The following is a 21,067-nucleotide window of genomic DNA, read 5'->3' as shown; positions in this document are numbered from 1 at the left end:
ACCAGGGGAAAAAATGACAAATAATTCACCAGTATGGTGGATTTTTAGGTGATTAATTTTCCACCAACCTACAACGTTGTCTTCGGTCGACCCCTGCTCAACAACAACTTTGAGGTTATCACTTTAACATATTATCTAACTTTAAAGTTCTCGGGTGATTGGAAGGACATCACCATTTGGGGTAACATTAAGTAGTCCCAGGCCTGCTACCTTCGAGCAATCAGAAGTGTGGAGCAAGGGATGCTCATTCTTTAAAACTTGTGGGAGGGGGTCTTGAAACTAGCAAGACTACTCTTGTGATGCAAATGATCGAAGGTGAACTGACTAAATTGTTTCTAATAAGTGAAAATTTTGATGTTGGGTTGAAAGATGTGATGATTAAGACCCTCCAAGACCATTGATTTGTTTTCAACTAGTCAACCAACCAAAAATCATTGACAATGTTGCATGCTATAGACTGAACGTCAATCCTACTGCTCGATCAATGAAGCCAAATATGAGGTCTTTAGCTGTTTTATCAAATTGTTCTAGAAGGAGGTGTCGAAGCTATTTTAGGCCAAGTACATTCGAGAGGTGCAATATCCAACTTAGGTATCAAACTTATTGATTGAGCAATAAAAGAATAGCAAGTGGAGGATGTGTGTCAACTTCACAAACATAAACTGTACTTGTTTAAAAAAATTGATGCTCATTACTGAAGATCAATGCACCGGTGGACTCAACAGTAGGCCACTCAGTCATGAGCTTCTAGCATGCCTTCTCTAGATATCTCCTCAAAAAATAGCACCCATCCGATGTTGAGGAAAATAAATTTTATAACGAGCAACTATGTATTCTGTTATAAAGTAATGCTCATTGGGCTTAAAAATATTGGGGCTACTTACCAAAGTTTAGTGGGTGTAACCTTTTCAAAACAAAAAAAGAAAAAAATATTGATGTGTTTATGGATGATGTGTTGGTTAAAAGTAAAATGGTCAAACATCACATAAAAGATCTAAAAGAAACATTAATAATACTTAAAAAAATTTAGCAATAGGTTGAATCCACTCAAATGCAGTTTAAAAGCATCCGAGAAAATTTCACAGATATGTCTTGAACGCAAACAAAATAAAGTCCAATCCAGAGATGACTAGAAGAAGTTTATTCCTTTGAAAACTCTTTGTACCATCATGAGTATGAAATAGAGCTAATTTCATTCCAAAACTTTTATTTTTACACAAAGGAATACTAAAATATGATTCAACTAAATATATGTGTAATCCCAAGTTCAAACGACACTCGGCGAACTCAAGGAGTTCAAGCAAATGATCATTAATATCTAGTCAACACTCAAGGAATATGAACCAAAGCAACAAAACTTATATTGACAAAAGTCATCCGGTTGGTAAAATGTAATGAAAAAATCTACAGCAGGACTAGTCGCCTACCGACATTATTCATAAGAACCAACTAGCAATGCCCAAGCGTCAATAAAAACCTATGACCCTAACTCAGCCCTAGCCAAGCCTTGGAAATAGTTCCCTACATATTAGCAATAAGATCCGAGGTGGGTGGCTAGCAAATTATCCATGTAGCAAGTTTCAACGGTATCCCCCGTAAAGGCTTCGACAATATTCGCTTAATATACTTGGAAAAAAGAGAAGCCCGTCTAAGGTGATGACCCAACCAAGCAATAAGAACTTATGAAGTATGAGACTTAAGTCAGACGGTATTATATCAAAGGAAACTGATAATCTATCTTAAGAATCCAAGCTATCAACCATCAGAAGCATTTATCATAAACAAAAAAGATGTGATAAAAGAAGCATTTATCATAAGTAAAAAAAGATGTGATAAAAAGCACACCGCAAATGTAAAACCAGTCAAAAGGTTCATTTCATTTCAGGAATAAAATGTTACAAAAAAATTCCTTTTTTAATTTTTTCTAGGATTTATAATCAATTAAAAGAAGCAAAAATTTTTCAAAGTAAAAGCCTAGTCAAGCATTGGATGATCTTGCATCATTCACAGTACTCTCATCTTATGACTCAGCATTGGATGATCTTGCATCATTCACAGTACTCTCGTCTTATGACTCCTTCCTATCCTTCTCTTCTGCTACCAAGGCAAGGAGGAGCTTGAAGAACTTATCCAAATCCAATCACCTGAGATTAATCAAATCCTCTTGTATGAACTTGTCAATTACCAATTTTGTCTCAAACTCAAGTTGTGTAGCTTGACCACCAAAAAATTATACTTGCATCCTCATCGTTGTTAACTTGTCCTTCAGAGTTTTCTTCGCCTCTCAGATAGAGAATAGTAACTCCAACATGCTATGCATCTCAGTCTTAGCTTCCTCCAGTGGCCTCTCTGCTACAAGTGTCTGCCTCTCAATGACCTCTACCTACTCTTTAGGTGACATTGCTTGTTCCTCTGCTCCAAAAGAATTATTCTCAGCTCTGTAATACTTCTTATCAAATTCTATAAAGAGTGTCAATTGAAAGTGAGAAACCATATGTGTTATCAATTGATACTATTTAACTGACTTGCATAAGAGCAGAAGACTGAGCTCGCTGAGGTATATTTCAAAGTTGAGGAATAGAGGATGTCCCCAACTATCAAGGTATAGAGAGAGCAGTGGCCAAACTATTCAAGTAACAGTCCCTCCTCATTTTGACGGGGGAAAACTGCTCATCCTTGTGTAAACCTTGGCTTTCTTCCTCTACATAAAATGACAAGGGGAAACCCTTCTGCTTTTTCTCAGGAAGGGGAGGAGGTGAGGTGCTTTTATCAGTTGCTAGAACCTTCCTCTTTTTATAGTAGATTTTATCTTCAAGAGTGACAGTTTCACGCTCTGTTTTATGTTCAGATTGAGCCACCAAGAAAAGCCGACTAGCTTCCACTTTTTCTGCTAATGAAATGTAGCCTATAGTAAATTCTAGAGGGGTTGTTGGACCTGCATCGGAACTTTCCTCCAAAGGCTCCTCCACAACATCGCTTATTGTCTAAACGCTCGGGGTCTTTTCAACTTCGTGTGTTGCACTTGAAAAGGACCTGCATCAATTAAGAAACTCTTTGGCTTTCTATCAATAAGTGGCAGTTTTCCAGTTGAGACTCAATGGATCACAACCGTAGACTCAGAAATAAAAAATATATGGTCCACACCTCTTGGGCCTTTCACCAGCACTAGCTGTCGATACCCCCCAACTTGTAGCTGCTACAAGGCGGGTAGCCTTACCCTTAGTTTTTTTTGTCTTGGAGACTTGAGTGGCTTTATCTGCCTCTCGCTTGGCTTATTGAACGTGTAACTCTCTTCACAGAGCCACAATCATTGCACCAAACATGTCTGGCTACTGAACCAAGTTGACAACCACTAACTTAGTGTACTGATGGACCGAGTGTCACCTCCCTTCAACTTCCTTTTTCCCATTTTTGGTTCGAGAAGGCACAACCTTTTTCTTGTACATTTCTCTAGTTGGGATATGTTAAATTTCCCAACCACCGAAGGAGGATCCAAGAAAGAAACACAGCTTCCAGTCCTTTATTTTATTTTTTCAGGTCGAGCAGTTGGAACTTACCAACCGAGCTATGATGAATGTAGCTGTCTTGATCGACCCTGAATGAAAATACATAAGTGAAGAGCTCTAGTGTCCATGAGATCCCCATTTGATGGTATAAATTATGTATGTCATTACATCGACTGTTGAGTTGGGCTTAATCTAGCGGAAATCACTTTGTAGTGATTAAAGATCGACCACAGTCCATGTAAAAATGGAAGCCACAAACCCCATCTGAACTAGCCTCTGTAAAATACGACATCCATTTTGAACTAATTGGTCCTCTGATTATATCCTTCAATGACCTAGAGCTGAAACTCATTATTGAAGATGCAGGTATCTTGCAATAGAGACAACTCCTCGGGTGACAAAACCAACCTATCTATTTTGGGGACCAACCCAAAAAAATGAAGCAGTACTTGGGAGTCATCCGAAAGAGGAAAAGAGGAGAAAAATACACAAAAAAAAAGATAAAAAAAGAAAGAAACAAAGAGCAACCCTCAACCCTTATAAATATGGTACCATGGGGAGTGAAACTGTTACAAAATTATGCTCTATTTTGAAAGTGTGTGTTGCATCAAAATAAAATTGAAGAGGAAAATAATTAATAAAAAACACACTTTTATTTCAAAAATATTAAACTCAAAATTTATTTGGAAAGAATATATTTTATAAGCTGTTCATCTACCACTTTAGTCGAGATAAGCCCTCACCAAAGTAGCCTCTTATACAACACTGCTCCCAAAATTTAAACCTATCTATGCACTCGAACTCGACCAAGATCTGGAGCATCGAGCTCGTCTCCCAAACATTATCCAGCTCTAGTCGAAAATCCACCAATTCCTTTTATAACTCTTTTATTTCCATCTCTTGTTGCATTTAACATTCCATGTGTAGGAGTCCTCCATCCGTCGGAGCAGCAGACCATCGATTCAGAGGAAATCTTGCATCCATGAGCCCTCTTTCTTCAAGCTGCAAGAGGATTGACTGGGCGGTCAACCACGTTCTCTTTACTCCTAGCCTGCATCCGGTTTTGCATAATTGGTTCTGGATGTAAGCCCTAGCCAGCAACCCCTAGATGAGAGTCAATGATCTATGTCACCTCATATGCAATAAAAGATAGTATAAGTAAATAAAAAAAAACTTGTCTAGCCATAAAGATTGAGTTTCCACTTACCAAGGTGTTGATCTACCTCAGACCATCAAATCAGTAAACTACTCTCACCTGGTGGTTGTGGGGCGCTTGTAATCCTCTACCCCTCGATCAGCAATAGAGCACCAGCGGCTTCGTGTGCTTTGGTTATGAAGCTCCAATGGCTCCATGCATATAGTTCAGCAGACTAGTCATGTATCGCAATAGAAGGTTAGGTCAAGAGGTTTGTAGCCTAGGAGCCAATCCTGCTTCCATCTTTTGCCCAATCCTTTTTTGAGGACCTTGAAGTGAATTTGATGATCCCACTTTATCTGTTGGCTCGATTGCCTTCCAGTTCTTGGAAGCAATATTATTTTTCCGCTCTTCACTCTATGACATGCTTCCTCTCTCCGATCTCTCTTTCTCTCGGGTCTCTTCTCTCATTTTTTTTGGCCCCAAGGTGGGATTGCAACACAGAACGTTCAAAAACGCCTGCACCATTTTTGCACTGAGGACCCCTCCTAAAGGTTTTAAAGTGTTTGCCATGGAGATGTTTCAATGATGATTGACTCGGACAAGATGTAAAGTAAACGTGGAATAATAAATTAGTTACGCTCATGGTAATATAAATCAATGAAGCTCAATTATTAAAGCTCTTATTATGAAATAAATGTAATCTCTTTTTTGTATTTAATTTTCTTATTTTTATTGCAGCTGTCACTTTCAAGAAGAAAGAGAATCTGAGAACTAAATTATGTACATCAAGAATAGAAGATCCAAATAAATAAAAGATAGAAAAGTGCAGCTAAGGGCCCATTGGCGGAAGACCAAATAATCCACTTGACTAAATGCAATCCTTTAAACCGGGGCTAGAACCCAACAGAATGTAGGTCATTTAAACCAAGGACTAAGGTTAATCAAGCCAAGCAGAGGCAACGACCTACCTCTCGCCACAACCCGACTCAAGTGAAGAGTTCAGTATTGTCAATTGTCTTATGAATTCCCTTGAGATTCTTTATCGAGGCCAAAGATTGACAATAACATAACCAACAAGCATCCCCAAGAAGCCTATCATCAATGAACTATCTGTCGTATTACGGTGATTCAACCTCAACTTAATAACCTAATCTCATTCTACCGATAGAAGCTCCACATATAGGGATTGATAATTATTATTTTAAAATGAAATACATCTTTTTATGTGTAGAGTTATGACACCCAGTGTCACAAGTGTAAATATCAAAGTTTTAATGGTATATATACAAAATACATGAGAATTGTGCGGTATGTAAGCAAATTTCCTTTAAAAAACCGTTCCGGTTCCCTCCCTCTCTTTATAAATACACCGCACAACAAGAAGCCTTCATTCATATCTTTCCCACGTATTAATTCGTCTCCTCGACTCCTTCCCCCCATCTCCTCTCCCCTCCCCCATCTCCTCTCCTCACTCATGGCTTCCCTTCTCTACCCCAACAAAGCTCTCATCCTTCCCCGAGAACCACCCGTCATATTCCGGCGAGACCAACCCCATCCCTTCCACGACCTCTCCGACAACCACTTCTCATTCCCCTGCTTCCCCCTGCTTCCCACCCCCAAACCAAAAGCCGTCTTCGTGCTCGGCTCTTCCGGCACAGGTAAATCAAAACTGGCCATAAGCCTCGCCCTCCGCTTCTCCGGCGAGATCATCAACTCCGACAAGATGCAATTCTACGACGGCCTCCCCGTCATCACCAACAAAGTCACACCTGAGGAATGCGCTGGCGTTCCCCACCACCTCCTCGGTGGCATACACCCCGAAGCCGACTTCACCGCCGCCAAATTCTGCCGTCTCGCCACCGCAATCTCAGATCAAATCACGGCACGTAACCACCTCCCGATTATCGCCGGCGGATCAAACTCATATATAAAGGAGCTAATCGACGTCGACTTCACACGCCGGTACGACTGCTGCTTTATTTGGATGGACGCGGAGCAGGACGTGTTGGATGAGTTCGTGGCTGAGCGGGTGGATAAAATGGTGGAGAAAGGATTGGTAGAGGAAGCAAGGGGGATATTTGACTTTGAGGCGGATTATACGAAGGGGGTTAGGAGATCGATAGGGGTGCCGGAATTGCATCAATTTTTCCGGCGAGAGGCGGAGGTTGATGAGTTGGAGAGGAGGATGATGCTCGAGGAAGCGATTGGGGAGATAAAGGCGAGTACTTGCAGGCTGACGCGAGTGCAGAGGGAGAAGATAAGGAGGTTTGAGGCGGATGATGGGTGGTGGCTGAACAGAGTGGATGCGACGGCGGCGTTGGTGTGGCGGAGCGCGGCGGTGGGAGGGTTGGTGTGGGAGGAGACGGTGGTGGGGCCGAGCATTGAGACGGTGAGGAGGTTTCTAGGAGGTGGTGGTGGTGGAATTGTTGGAAGGTGTGGCGGCGCGGTGGAGTTCGGCGAGGAGAACATGACGGCTGAGGTTGTGGCGTCCACTAAATGAGTCTAGGCAAAATATTAGGTGCGGAGTCTCCGAGATTTCATTACAATCAATCCATTTATGATCATACTCGTGAATATAATCATGTACAATATGATTATATTAAAGTTCGCATGCACACAGACTCCGCGCTTAATATTCTCTTTGTTTGAATTGAAGTGATAGATAAACATAAATGAGGTCAAATTTGTGACTTTTTGACTATGCAAAAAAAAATAAAAAAAGTAACAATTAAATTACTCAAATTTTTAACATTGAAGAAATATATGATTAATGAAAAATAGTGCATTAAAATGTATAATGTATCCATTTTGTATTAGTTATGTTTTCACTTAGGATGTATTTGAAATAATTTTCTGAAATCATGTTTTTGGCAGAGCAAGTATGATTTAGTTTGATTATATATTTTATTTCTTAGAAATTTCTTTTTGGGGAATAATTTTTAATAATTGAATTTGTTAGTTTCATAACTAAAGTTTGTTACCTAATCATGTTAGAAATAAAACAATATATTATGAATGACTAATTTTAAAAATTTAAATTTTCCATAGCAATTTTACAGTAGCATTGAATATGACTTTAGTGATCCTTAACGAATTCTAATTGTGAGAGTTTAGGGCACAACTTTAAGCAAGAAAAAATTTTGACTGGGTGTTGACTTGCTTATGAACCAAATATAACTAAAAATATAGTAGTTTTAATGAATATAATCTCAATCAACAAATATTTTATAGGACTTAGATGTTGGGTAACTTCACCTTACAGTGACCGTTGGGTCTGAAAAGGTCTAGTTTGATGGAAGTATTAATCTATGTCAATTTATCGTTTGGGAATCATATAATTTTAAATTATGCCTTTTTTTTTTCTGATCAATGGGGGAAAAGGTTGAATAAATATGGAATAATGAGAAACAGGAGAGAGAGAGGAGAGAGAGAGAGAGAGAGAGAAGTGGAGATGGGAATCCTCTTTTAATCTTATGCTCTCTTCTTAGTATTTATAAAGAGAATCTGCTGCCTGACTAATCAATTAATTAAGTTAGAACATGAATATTTACATATACAACAAAGCCATCTCTTTCACCTTTTTAAGTGTAATGTATGCATTAGCGGTAAGCATATTAATTACTTTATCTGATTGATGAACTTTTTTTTTCTAATTATATGTTCTTAGCGAGGTTTAACAATTCATTAACGGTAAGCACAAAGAGAAAGGTGATTTGGATGCAATTGAAGAAGGTTGAAGAGGTGAGAAATTAGATTAAAGGAAATTGGTGGAGGAAATCACAAGCACGATCGAAAGAGAGAATGGCAGAGAAAAATTTTTGGCTAAAATGGGGGTTAGAAAATGATTCAATTTATTATATTTTTTTATGATCATTTGCAAAATCTAATCATTAATATGATTGCACATGAATAGATTTCTTATATTGAATATTTCAAAGTATGTATAACTCTTTATTCATAGTTTTAGGTTATTATTCATCAATCCAAAAAACTACTACAAATAATAAAAGTAAATTTTATTATCAAGTGAATATGTTGAATTAACTAATTGGTACTGATGCGTGCTATAAATTAAATTCACGGCGGTAAAGTAATAAATTATCATCTTAGCGTTGCATGAGAATCCAACATATATTGAGATGAAAGAAAAGAGAATACCACGCGGTCTGACCCAGCTGAAGAAATCTAGTATAAACTGGAGATTACAGGTACGATCCTTTATCCCACAGAAGAGAAAAGATTACACAATCTTCCGAGCAACAAAGTCAGTGCGCGGATAAACTTTTCGTAAGAAGTGGGTGACAGCCGACGAGTGGTTGGCGGTGGTCGGTAAGGAGGTGGTGTTGAATTTCAGCTCGTTCTCTAAACTTTAGTCATCTTCAAGCTTTAAGCTCGCTCTCAACATCAAGCTCCGGGTACCCTCTCAAAAGGGAGGTAGGGCTCAATTTTTAGAATCACGGTTGTCATTGAAGAAAAAATATGAATCACTTTGATTGGACAGCTCTGAGGGCTTCTTCAATGAGACAATATTTAGTGGACATAATTAGACATGAATATCGAGGTATACCAAGCTAGTTACTTTAACAACTTCTAGGCAAATTTTCTTTAATGATTAAGCTAGTAGCTCTACCAAACTAATACATAAATTGTCTAGTTTCATGGGCTTTCTCTTGGTGACTTGAACTGATGGATCTTATGATAACTTGATGATTTGGGAGGACTTCAACTTCAAAGAGCATCAAGTTATTCCAGATAAGTTGCATAGGAACCACAAAAAAAACTCAAACTTGAAGACAAATTAAGTGATAGATAAAATAGCAATAATACATCAATACCAACATAGGATAACAATTAAATTGCCAAACCAAGATAAGAAAAGATAAGATTGTAGAAAGTCACAATCAAGAAAAACCATCTTCATCATAACTCTGAGAAGGACCTGCCAAGAAGCAAAATAATAGAGAAACTGTGGATGAATTAAGCTAAAAAAAAAAGGTATTATAAAAGACTAATACCCCAAGCAAAGTTAGTAAAAATGGAAAGGCTGATAGTCATATTAACAAAAGCATACTGTAGTAAAACATCTAAAGAAAATAGATCAATATTCCAAATGTTTCCTTCCAAGGGTGGAACCTTAAGAATCTTAGTAGATGTAAGCAGTATAAGGAATGAAAAATCTATAAGGACACAACAATAAAAATGATAGATAGCAGTAGAACCTCAACCACATCTATGCAACGCATAAATTAAAAAAAAACGGCAAATTTTTCAAAGCAAACTTATTTTAAAGGGGAAAAATGAAGAAAAATTAAAATAGACATTAAGCATTGATGGCATACATGTCAACCCATGGGGCAGTGATATACTTAACTTATTTTATTTGTAATTATGTAAGGTTTTTATTTATAGTATCATTACACAAGATTTTTTGAATGAGCAGCAAAGCATAAATGGTTATTTATAATATGAACAACGGAAAATGAAAATTATGTATTTATTTTCTTATACTTCTAATATCTACATTATATTTTGAATTAATTCTAAAATCCAATACAATTATAATTTGGGATGTTTGTGTAAGTTTGATAAGATGACACATCTCAAAAATTGATTTTACTTTTCCTGTGACTTGGTGATGGCAGGTGCTATGTAGTGCAATGAAACACGCATATTAATCGTGCAAATATATACATCGATCAATTAGCCTTTAGATTATAAGTTTGTGTATTGATCCCACGATGAACGAGTCAATTCTCAAACAGGTCAAAATACTAGTCCACAAATCCTAATTTTAATTTAAAATGATGAAAATATTTGAGGTGCTATCCTTTAGCGTTGGGGTGCCTAGCTTCGAATGCAGGAATATTTTCTTCTATGAATTTTGCATGCATAAGCTCCGCTCTCTAAGCATCGAGGCACTAGTCATGGGCACCGAGGTGCTTGCCTATTAATTTAGCCCATTTAGTACTCTGAGTTCTAAATTTTCCCTATATACTATAAATAACACTACATATACCCTAAAAAAACATGATAATAATACATAAATACTATGAAAAAATACATAAATATAATGATAAATTTTGTATACATTAAGATGAGTAGCCATCATATCCTACAAAAAGGCTAAAGCTTAAAATAAGTACTAAAATTGAAGTCAATGAAAATTGTTTGAAATACCATATCAATATTGGATAATTATGGAAGATAATATCCCAAGGAATTAGTGTGATGAAGAGACATTTGCCTGAGTTCCAATGAAAAGGATAAATTTTTAACTGGGTAAGTTTGTCCAAAACTATAGAGTTGATTTAACTATTATTGTGCTTTTAACATAACATAATATCAACTGCAATATCATTTGCATAAACAAAATAAAGAAGAACATTTCAAAATGCAAAAGTATTTTAAGAAATTTATCAAAGAAATTTTGACAAATTGACAGTGTAAATTTTGTATAAAAAAATGATTTTTTACATTTTCTAATATTTTCTTATGGGGTTACTGCATTACTAAAAGGCTATGAAATATTATAGTAACATAGATTGAACAGGAATTGAAGTATAATGTTAATAAACATATGATATAAACAAGTACAAATATGTGTCTCTCTATAAGGACGATGATGGAACATAACAAAAATTACAAATATGTGCCTCCACATAATGTCTACAATGGCTCTGAAATGGAGAACATCATTCCTTATAGTGTAGTAATATGAGCCACATAAGGGCCTATGTTCTAGTAGATACTATTGTATAACATTCTATGTTGTCTTCTAATTATGTTGAAATCCATAGCTATATAAGATGCGGAATAAAAGATTATAGACAAGGCATACTAGAGGTTCACATTGAATAATGTCATAGTTAATGTGATGTTAATTGAATTATTAATAGAATAAGATGGTCCTAATGCAAAATAGTTTGTGGATGCTTACTCATTATATTTTATGATCATCCCTAATAAAAATCAAATGATACATCATGTCGAAAAAAGTGTGTAGTGCTCTACCCAAATTAATCATTGGAATACAAAACGAGTGTGTGTATAAAGTGCCCAAGATCATTCTATGTGGGGCGTTTAGGTTATCTATATGTGTGTAATTCTGCATAGATAACTTTGACCTATACAGTCATGGATGATGGGCCTACTAATAAATTATCATACATAGAGTCAACTTATATATGGTGCTAATGATGTGCATATTTGGTCTATTATCCTACATAGCTATTCAATTATTTTGGTTGTATTTTTCTGGCCAGAAGCTATGATACGAGCCCCAACCAACCTTATATGTCTATCCACTAGACTGATATGCACACCAGCAAGATCGAACCTCTGACACTAGGGGACTTAAAACTGACATAGCAGATGTCAACCAAAGAGTCGAGGAATTATACGAGCCCCGACCATTCCCGATGCGCCTGCACCGGGGGGAATATGGGTCCATAGAAAAGGACCATTGAATCCTCTACTAAGGACCATTGAATCCATAGAAAAGGCAAACATATTTGACTCTGAGTTTACCAAATATAGAATGTGGAAAACACTCTCAGTTATGTGAATGATGATATATATCTCCTAGATGGGGCTAATGGGTCCATAGAAAAGGACCATTGAATCCTCTACTAAGGACCATTGAATCCATAGAAAAGGCAAACATATTTGACTCTGAGTTTACCAAATATAGAATGTGGAAAACACTCTCAGTTATGTGAATGATGATATATATCTCCTAGATGGGGCTAATGGGTCATCGCAGCAGTATAGCCATGTTTGTCATTTCCTACCTACCCTAACTACATTACAACTTATCAATAAAGGGCCATCAACACAAACTCATAGTAGGATACCATCATAAAATAATGTGACGATCATCATATTGACAAGAAAATGTAATTTATTAGTTTGATGCGGCCATCACTAAGCAGGTGCAATTAAATATATTGATGTATCAAATATAATAAATGTTTCTAAATAGGGGCGAACTCACGCACTATGGATGGTGGGCAATAGTCCCCTAGAATTTCTGAATTTTGTTAATAAGGATGAGGCAACTCGGTCCTTTGTCCCCTTCCGCGTCGCTAAGCATTGCTTTCTGCTCAAGGCACAATCGCATGCCTCTCTCTCTCTCAGCCTCTCTAGCATGCTTAATTCGTCTTCATCCTGCTCTTCGCCCATGAGAACTTGGTATCCTCCATTGAAGCTTATCGTTCCTCTGCTCAAAGTGTTGAATTCATTCCCATGCCAGTTAAAGTTTTCCTCCTCTCTTAGAATTCCATTTGAAGAAACCACGTCGGTCCTCTGTGCTAAGTAACATAGCGTCGAGTGAAGCTTTATTTGTTATCATTTAATCTAGTTTATTACTCATCATTTGTGACTTTTAGAGAGAGAGATTGATATTAGATCTGTATTTGATTTATGTTTTTTCTTTTGTCTCTTTTTTCTTTATTTGCAAGTCTAAATGACTGCACTTTGCCTGGTTCTCCCAAGCAATTGGGTGGAAGTATCTAAAACTAACTATTTCAATGTCCTTGCAATTCAGTTTTAGTATCTACTTTATTCACAATAAATAGTTATTTATATGAGTGGGTTCCTTAGGTGCATAAGTACAATATATGAGAAGTTTAACCATCAGTGTTTTTAGGTTCACTTCAAAAAAGAAAATAAAGTTGAATGATATGAAAGTTACATTGTATATAGTCAGCTCAACAAATATACAATCACTATCATTTGTTTGGTTGAAGATTATACAACTTATACAAAATAGTGCTTTCCTAAAGTTTATCATTTAAATAACTATGGTTGACAAAAGTCAATGCTCTCTGAATAAGCTATTTATATGTTTTTTATATTTCTACGGTTGAAAATTATAGAAAAAATTCAACAGATGCCGGTTATTTCAGCATTGTTCAATTTCTTAGAAAGAGTAAAGAGATTACAACAGTAAGGAAGATATACCAGACTTGGAGGGAAAAAAAATTAACAATAAGCTGCAAAAAGCTACGGTACAAAAAAAAAAAAAAGATCATCGTGACAACAACAATTAGTCAAAAATCACTGCTGCCGCTGCTGCTGCAGTGCAGAAATTCACCAATTACCCCGTATTAATCACATTATCTACAACATCTGATATGTGATAGCCAATCCTTCCTCCAGCTCCATCCATGGATGACTTCCAAGTTTTTCTCGCCATCTCGCAGTTCAAAGACCGGAACGAAAATGAATCAAAACAGGGGAGGAGAAAATAAATGGCAAACATAGAATTAAAATAAAAAAATCTCAACCCTAACCCGGATATTCGCCGATCCCTCTCCGATCGCTTAATGCCTGAGATTAATTAGGATTCCAGCGATCACCAGCGCTCACCAGACCTGATCCTCGGCGTACCCGCGAAGCAGAGGTATGGCATCGCCGCGCCGGGGGCTCCTCCTTCCGGCACGGCGGAAATAGCAGGATCCAGAGGCCGCAAAATCGAAATTGTTAGCGGAGGCGAAGCGGAAGGCGTATGAGGACGAGATCTGACGAAGGACCTGCAGGAAGGCGGTCTCATCGCAGGGAAGGGAGAGCGGGCCGGGTTGGTGGAAGCCGTACTCCTTCTCGACCTGGTGGAGGAGATTCCGGAAGGCTGGATGGTTGAGATGCTTAACCCTGATCACGAATCTCCGGCCCATGCTCCCCACGTAAACCGCTATGTGCCCCGCCGGCACGTCAATCGCCGGCCGTGAAGGAGGCGATAACCCCATTGCCCGGATCCTCAACCGGCTTAGCATCTGCCGAAGCCTCACATTGTGCCGGATGTTGCTTCTCATACCCATCTAGAGATCGAGATGTCTCTTCTCTAGCGTTCTCTGTGATTTGCTTTGTTTAGAGAGTTCTGAATTTGTTGGGTTAGATGGGAAAAGGATGAAGTAAACAACTGGGCTACTTACAGATGCAGGGAAACTAATAAACCCATGCAATTTATTATATTAACTTTTGTTATTCTATTCATATTTTAGTACATATGATACGCGAATCATATGAGCATATTTGAATAATAGTCATTATACACAATTTCTACCAGTTCATTACTCCATCAATTAGGAGATTTTCATAAATAAAGTTGGAAACAAATTTACAAAAAAAAGATTCAATTTCATGAAAGATTATGATTTATGTGACAATGGTAAGAAGATCTAATCTTTTAAATCCTATTCTAAAAATATTCTAAATGTATTAAGTCCCTACAATTGGTTATATTAACGAAAATTACATTTTGTTAACATGTTCATGTTTCAGTACATTTGATACGTGAATTTATGAGTGTATCGGGCATAACAATCATTATACACAATTTCCACCGGCCGATTATTGCATCAATTAGGAGATTTCCATAAATAAAGTTGGAAACAAATTAAAAAAAAAATATTTGATTACATGAAAGATTACGATTTATGATGCAACGGTTAAGAAGATCTAGCCTTTTAATAATAAACCCATACAATTGAATATCTTAATGAAAACAACATTCAAATAATCGCTTTCATATTTTTGTCCCTCTTAGCGTTGGTCCGATGGAGCGTGAATCGGATGAGCTTGTCGGGGCATAATGGTCATTATACACAATTTCCACCGGCTAATTGCCGCATCAATTAGGAGATATCCATATGTAAAAAAGGAAACAAATTTTTCTACAAAAATAAATATTTGATTACATGAAAGATTACGGTTTTTGATGAAAAAGTAAGAAGATTTAGCCTTTTAATAATAAGCCCCTGCAATTGAATATATTAACGAAAACAACATTTAGATAACATCTTTCATATTTTTGTCTCTCTTAGCGTTGGTCCGATGGAGTGCGAATCGGATGAGCGTGTCGGGGCATAACGGTCATTATACACAATTTCCACCGGCTGATTGCTGCATCAATTAGGACCAAAAGTAAAAAATGAAACAATTTAAAAAAAAAAAATTTCGATTGCATGAAAGATTACGATTTATGATGCCACAGTAAGAAGATCTAGCCTTTTAAATCTTATTCTAAAAATATATGTGTATACGTATATATATATATATATATATATGTAAACATGCAATTGATTGGACACAAAATTTGAATAATATTCAAATTAAAAATTTTAAACTGAAGATACAATGAACTCTAATTCAGGAAAATTTATACTTAAACTAAACAATTCATTAAAATGAATTTATTGACACTAGAGGTGATATTATGGATTCCAAATGGGCCTAAAACAAGTTTTTATTGCATAATTAAAATTTCTATTGTCAACCTTGTGTGATTTGGCTCAAAGTAATCATATCAACATGACGAATCCAAAGAACTTATGATTATTTAATTCTGACAATATTGAACAGTTCAAAAAATATCACAAAAATAAAATACTTTTGGATTTTGCCAAAAAAAAAGCAAAACGTCACTTGATAAAAATCCAAAAATAAGCAAACAGATCTATTAGAATGGTGGCTAGAGGAGAGGAGAAAGTGAGAACTCAGAAGTTTGAAGAATCCAAATGTTCTCTGCATATCCACCATTATTGTTAAATAGTCACCATGCTAGGTGGTCTTCAATTTTCAGATTGCGACCATCATATCGATCAAATGGTCATCATTGTGTAACTATTATCACTTGACAAATATTGTTTGAGAGGTGTCATAAGACAATTGTTGTCAGATTGATATCGCCGAACCAAAACATTTTGACCATTACTCATAACCACAGACATAGAACAATCATCTGTCTGTCAGAACCAACCAATGTCATCAGAAATGTTATTACCCTTGAATGCAACCATTGATCAATTGTCACCAAACATCCACAACCATGATCACCTGACTATAGTCTAATTATCACGAACATTTTCCAATTATAACCTTCCAACCATATTGCACGATTACAACTTTTTTACCATGATCGTTTAACTATGATCTCACGACCAATAAACTTAAAACGATCACATGAACTTAGCCAAGCTACTACACCTCTCAACCATCAGTGTTTTTAGTTTCACTTCAGGAAAGAAAATAAAGTTGAATGATATGAAAGTAACATTGTATATAGTCAGCTCAACAAATATGCATTATCTATCATTTGTTTGATTGAAGATTATACATCTTGTACAAAAAGTGCATTCATAAAATTATCATTAGAGAACCACATAGTTGACAAAAGTCAATCTTATCTGAAGAGCATTGAATAAAATGAGTTAAATTGGTCACTTTCCAAGGTTAAAATTATCATCATACTTATTCCAAGTTCTACAAATTTTTTACCGAAATTGATTTTGTATTGCAATTAAATTGACTACAAATAAAATATTATTTCCAAATTATAACTTCAATTTACAACAACGTCGCATATCAAAATTATAATGATTGTGCCTGCATATATTTCTAGAATAAAATTGGTTAACATAATCAAAAGTGATACAAAATAACTATTTATATGAAGCATAATTATTTTATTTTTTTTAATTAAATGGTTGTTACCAATTTTATTCCTATTTTTTCTGAAAATTAAGACAAGTTCTCACCTTTTTTTTTTTTTTTTTTTGGGCAGGTTTGCAATTGTGGTTTGTTTTATTTCTTAAACGTTTGTAATTATTAGTTTTATATAAAACTAAGAGTTTATGATTGCACATTTTTTTCTTTTTTAATGAATATTTGTTTTATTTTTTTAGTGTTGCACAACTCTACAATTAAACCAAACTATGAAATTCAAAGCCAAGCTAAACAACACCATCCTAATTAAGGAAAACTAAATCTAGCATACCTTAGGCTAAGGTATTACCAGTTGTGCAACGGCTACATAATTAGAGTAAGAACTTGACAATAGATGCTAGGAAAAGTTAAATCATGATTAGCCGTATAAAACAAACTAAGCAAATCCTAGGATACCATTGCTGAGCTAAGCTAAATTTATACATGCTAAACTATATTACTTAGCTTAATCAAGCCAGACTGTGCCAAGCCAATCTAATCCAAGATATACAAAGTACACAACGGTAGTTCATGCAAAGCCATGCTAAGTAAAACAAGCTAAAGCAAGCCATGGCATGCTAAGTCATGACAAGCTAAGTAATATCAAGCCAAACCAAGTTTAGCCTAGCATGGAGTTGGATAACTTGGCAAATCCAAGAAACATCAACCTAAGCTAATTCAATCCAAACTAAAAGAAGCTAATTATAACTTTACTTAGCCAAACCTATCGTAGCCTAACTATGGAAAGCTGACATAAGTTGAGCAAGCCAAGCTAGCTTGAGCTAAATTAAGCTAAAAAAATTGGAGAAACAATGTCGAGGACAAGCTAAGAGAAGTTTTACGATGCATTAAAAAGTTGAACCATTGCGAGCTGATCCATGCCATGAAAAGTAATGGATAACCTTGCAAATATATTTTAAAATTCAATTTCGTTATAGGTTTATGTATTCATAATAGTTATCAATTAATCATCATGAATTCATGAATATAGAGGTGCAATAAAAAAGGTATTTTTTTATGGTTTACATATCTTAGAGCTTTTAAAAAATAACTAAAAATATAAGTTTAAGTATTCAACTTACACAGGCTTCACAAGCTCTATTCCATATTATGTTAATAATTATTTCATCTCTTTTTTTTTTTTTTTGCAGAATTTTATTCTTTAAGAAAAACATGTCCTATTTAGGGGTTGACAAAAACTAGAGAGAAAATCACTTCAAGTATTATAATAAATAATATTTAATTTTTAAAATTTTCTCCAATCTGCCTCAATTTAAAAATAAATAGTCCACAATATCCTTCAATTTAAAAAAAAAGGGGCTTTTACATGTATAGCACCCAAAAATTTCATATTTACCTGTCTCACACATAAACTTTCAAAATTACAAATATTATATGAAAACTAGCACTACTTATTACATTTTAATAGTCAAATCCATCTTTTCATCTATAGGCAAAGTGTTATGTGTGTAAAAATTAAAGTTTAGGTTTGAGCTAGGTAATTCCATAAGAATTGGGTGCTATGTTTGTAATTTTTCCTTAAAAAAAAATAGTACACAGTGTGTTTTTTTTTTTTTTTTAAATCCAATCTGTCTATATTTTCATTTAAATTTTTTGTTTTTTTTATATTTTTCTGTTTAATATTTAATTATTATTTTTTTTCTAATTTATTTTCATAGCATAAGTTATTTTAATATTCTTGTTAAAGAAATTTGATTATATTATAAATTTTTTCATGCTACTCATGTTCTATTCTTGTAAACAATTTTTTTATATAATAAATTTATGCATCATAAAAAACAAGAAGGAATCCGCACCTGCTGCTCGGATGCAAACATTTTCCCATCACTAAATGGATCTATTTATATGTTTTTTATATTACTACAGTTAAAATTTAGAGAAAAATTTCAACAAATGCCGAACAAAAGAAAACAGCAGTTCATTGTGACAGCAACAATTAGGCAAAAATCACTGTGCCGCCGCTTCTGCTGCTGCAGTTCAGAAATTAATCACATTATCTACAAGATCTGTTAGGTGATAGCCAATCCTTCCTCCAGGTACATCCATGGATGACTTCCAAGTTATTCTCGCCATCTCGCAGTTCAAAGACAGGAACGAAAATGAATCAAAACAGGGGAGGAGAAAATAAATGGTAAAATATAATTAAAATAAAAAAATCTCAACCCTAACCCGGATATTCGCCGATCCCTCTCCGATCGCTTATGCTGGAGTTTAATTTGGACTCCAGCGCTCACCAGACCTGATCCTCGGCGTACCCGCGAAGCAGAGGGATGGCATCGGCGCGCCGGGAGCTCCTCCTTCCGACACGGCGGAAATAGCAGGATCCTGAGGCCGGATAATCGAAATCTTTGGCGGAGGCGATGCGGATCGCGTAGGAGGACGAGATCTGACGAAGGACCTGCAGGAAGGCGGTCTCATCGCAGGGAAGGGAGAGCGGGCCGGGTTGGTGGAAGCCGTACTCCTTCTCGACCTGGTGGAGGAGATTCCGGAAGGCTGGATGGTTGAGATGCTTAACCCTGATCACGAATCTCCGGCCCCTGCTCCCCACGTACACCGCTATGTGCCCCGCTGGCACGTCAATCGTCGGTCGTGAAGGAGACGACAACCCCATTGCCCGGATCCTTAACCGGCGTAACATCTGCGGAAGCCTCACAATGTGCCGGATGTTGCTTCTCTTACCCATCTAGTGACCGAGATGTTTCTCTCTCTTCTCTAGGACGCTTTGTGATCAGCTTTGTTTGCTTTTGCTTGAGAGAGTTCTGAATTTGTGGAGTTAGATGAGAAGAGCGTGAAGTAAACAGCAACTGGGCTATTTATAGATGAAGGGAAAGTAATAACCCTTTTTTATTAACTTCCATTAATCTATTCATATTTTAGTACATATGATACGTAAAAGATATGAGCGTATCTGGAAATAAAGGTAATTATACATATGGCTGATTACTACATCAATTTCAAGATTTCCATAAATAAAGCTGGAAACGGATTTAAAAAAAAGAGATTCTATTACATGAAAGATGAAAGATTAAGACTTATGTGGCAACGATAAGAAGATTTAATCTTTTAAATCATATTTCAAAAATATTCTAAATGTAATAAGCCTGCAATTGATTATATTAACGAAAATCACATTCTGTTAACATGTTCATGTTCTTGTACATCTAATACGTAAATCGTATAAACGTATCAGGCCATAACGGTCATTATACACAATTTTCACTAGCCGATTACTGCATCAATTAGGAGATTTCCATAAATAAAGTTAGAAATGAATTAAAAAAAAAATTTTGATTACATGGAAGATTACGATTTATGTGACAACGGTAAGAAGATTTAATTTTTTAAAACCTATTCTAAAAATATTCTAAAAGTAATAAGCCCTGCAATTGATTATATTAACGAAAACAGCATTTTGTTAACATGTTCAAATTTTTGTACATCTGATACCTGAATGTATAAGTGTATCGGGGCATAACGGTCATTATACATAATTTTTCACTGGCTGATTAATGCATCAATTAGGAGATTTCCATAAATAAAGTTGGAAAGGAATTAAAAAAATATATATTCGATTACATGGAAGATTACGATTTATGGGGCAACGGTAAGAAGATCTAATCTCTTGAATCCTATTCTAAAAATATTCTAAAAGTAACAAGCCCCTGCAATTGATTATATTAACGAAAACAAAATTCGGTTAAATTGTTCATGTTTAAGTATGTATAATACGTGAATCGTATGAGTGTATCGGGGGCATAACGATCATTATACACAATTTCCACCGGCCGATACTGCATCAATGAGGAGATTTCCAAAAATAAAGTTGGAAACCAATGTAAAAAAAAAAAATCGATTACATGGAAGATTACGATTTATGTGGCAACGGTAAGAAGATCTAATCTTTTAAATCCTATTCAAA

At 35.8% G+C, this 21,067-nt stretch overlaps 3 protein-coding genes across 3 annotated transcripts; 1 reads left to right on the top strand and 2 right to left on the bottom strand.

Moving 5' to 3' along the window:
• The first annotated feature begins 6,093 nt into the window (after positions 1–6,093).
• Positions 6,094–7,144, top strand: LOC110025924 (adenylate isopentenyltransferase 3, chloroplastic-like). Its single transcript, XM_020726621.1, has one exon. It carries the CDS (start codon positions 6,119–6,121, stop codon positions 7,142–7,144), a length of 1,026 nt encoding a protein of 341 aa, XP_020582280.1. The 5' UTR covers positions 6,094–6,118.
• A 6,859-nt stretch (positions 7,145–14,003) lies between these two features.
• Positions 14,004–14,586, bottom strand: LOC110025917 (auxin-induced protein 6B-like). Its single transcript, XM_020726611.1, has one exon. It carries the CDS (start codon positions 14,460–14,462, stop codon positions 14,010–14,012), a length of 453 nt encoding a protein of 150 aa, XP_020582270.1. The 5' UTR covers positions 14,463–14,586; the 3' UTR covers positions 14,004–14,009.
• A 4,337-nt stretch (positions 14,587–18,923) lies between these two features.
• Positions 18,924–19,921, bottom strand: LOC110025918 (auxin-induced protein 6B-like). The gene has a single exon (XM_020726612.1). The coding sequence runs from the start codon at positions 19,829–19,831 to the stop codon at positions 19,379–19,381; it is 453 nt and encodes a 150-aa protein (XP_020582271.1). The 5' UTR covers positions 19,832–19,921; the 3' UTR covers positions 18,924–19,378.
• Positions 19,922–21,067: the final 1,146 nt, after the last annotated feature.

This window comes from Phalaenopsis equestris, unplaced genomic scaffold (assembly GCF_001263595.1).
Source record: "Phalaenopsis equestris unplaced genomic scaffold, ASM126359v1 Scaffold000342, whole genome shotgun sequence".
In the NCBI taxonomy this organism is placed as follows: Eukaryota; Viridiplantae; Streptophyta; class Magnoliopsida; order Asparagales; family Orchidaceae; genus Phalaenopsis; species Phalaenopsis equestris.
This window is presented reverse-complemented; position numbering and strand designations above follow the sequence as displayed.

Excerpts from the sequence above, each read along its gene's own strand:
- LOC110025924 (XM_020726621.1), top strand. The coding sequence starts at position 6,119 with ATGGCTTCCCTTCTCTACCCCAACAAAGCTCTCATCCTTCCCCGAGAA.
- LOC110025917 (XM_020726611.1), bottom strand. The coding sequence starts at position 14,462 with ATGGGTATGAGAAGCAACATCCGGCACAATGTGAGGCTTCGGCAGATG.
- LOC110025918 (XM_020726612.1), bottom strand. The coding sequence starts at position 19,831 with ATGGGTAAGAGAAGCAACATCCGGCACATTGTGAGGCTTCCGCAGATG.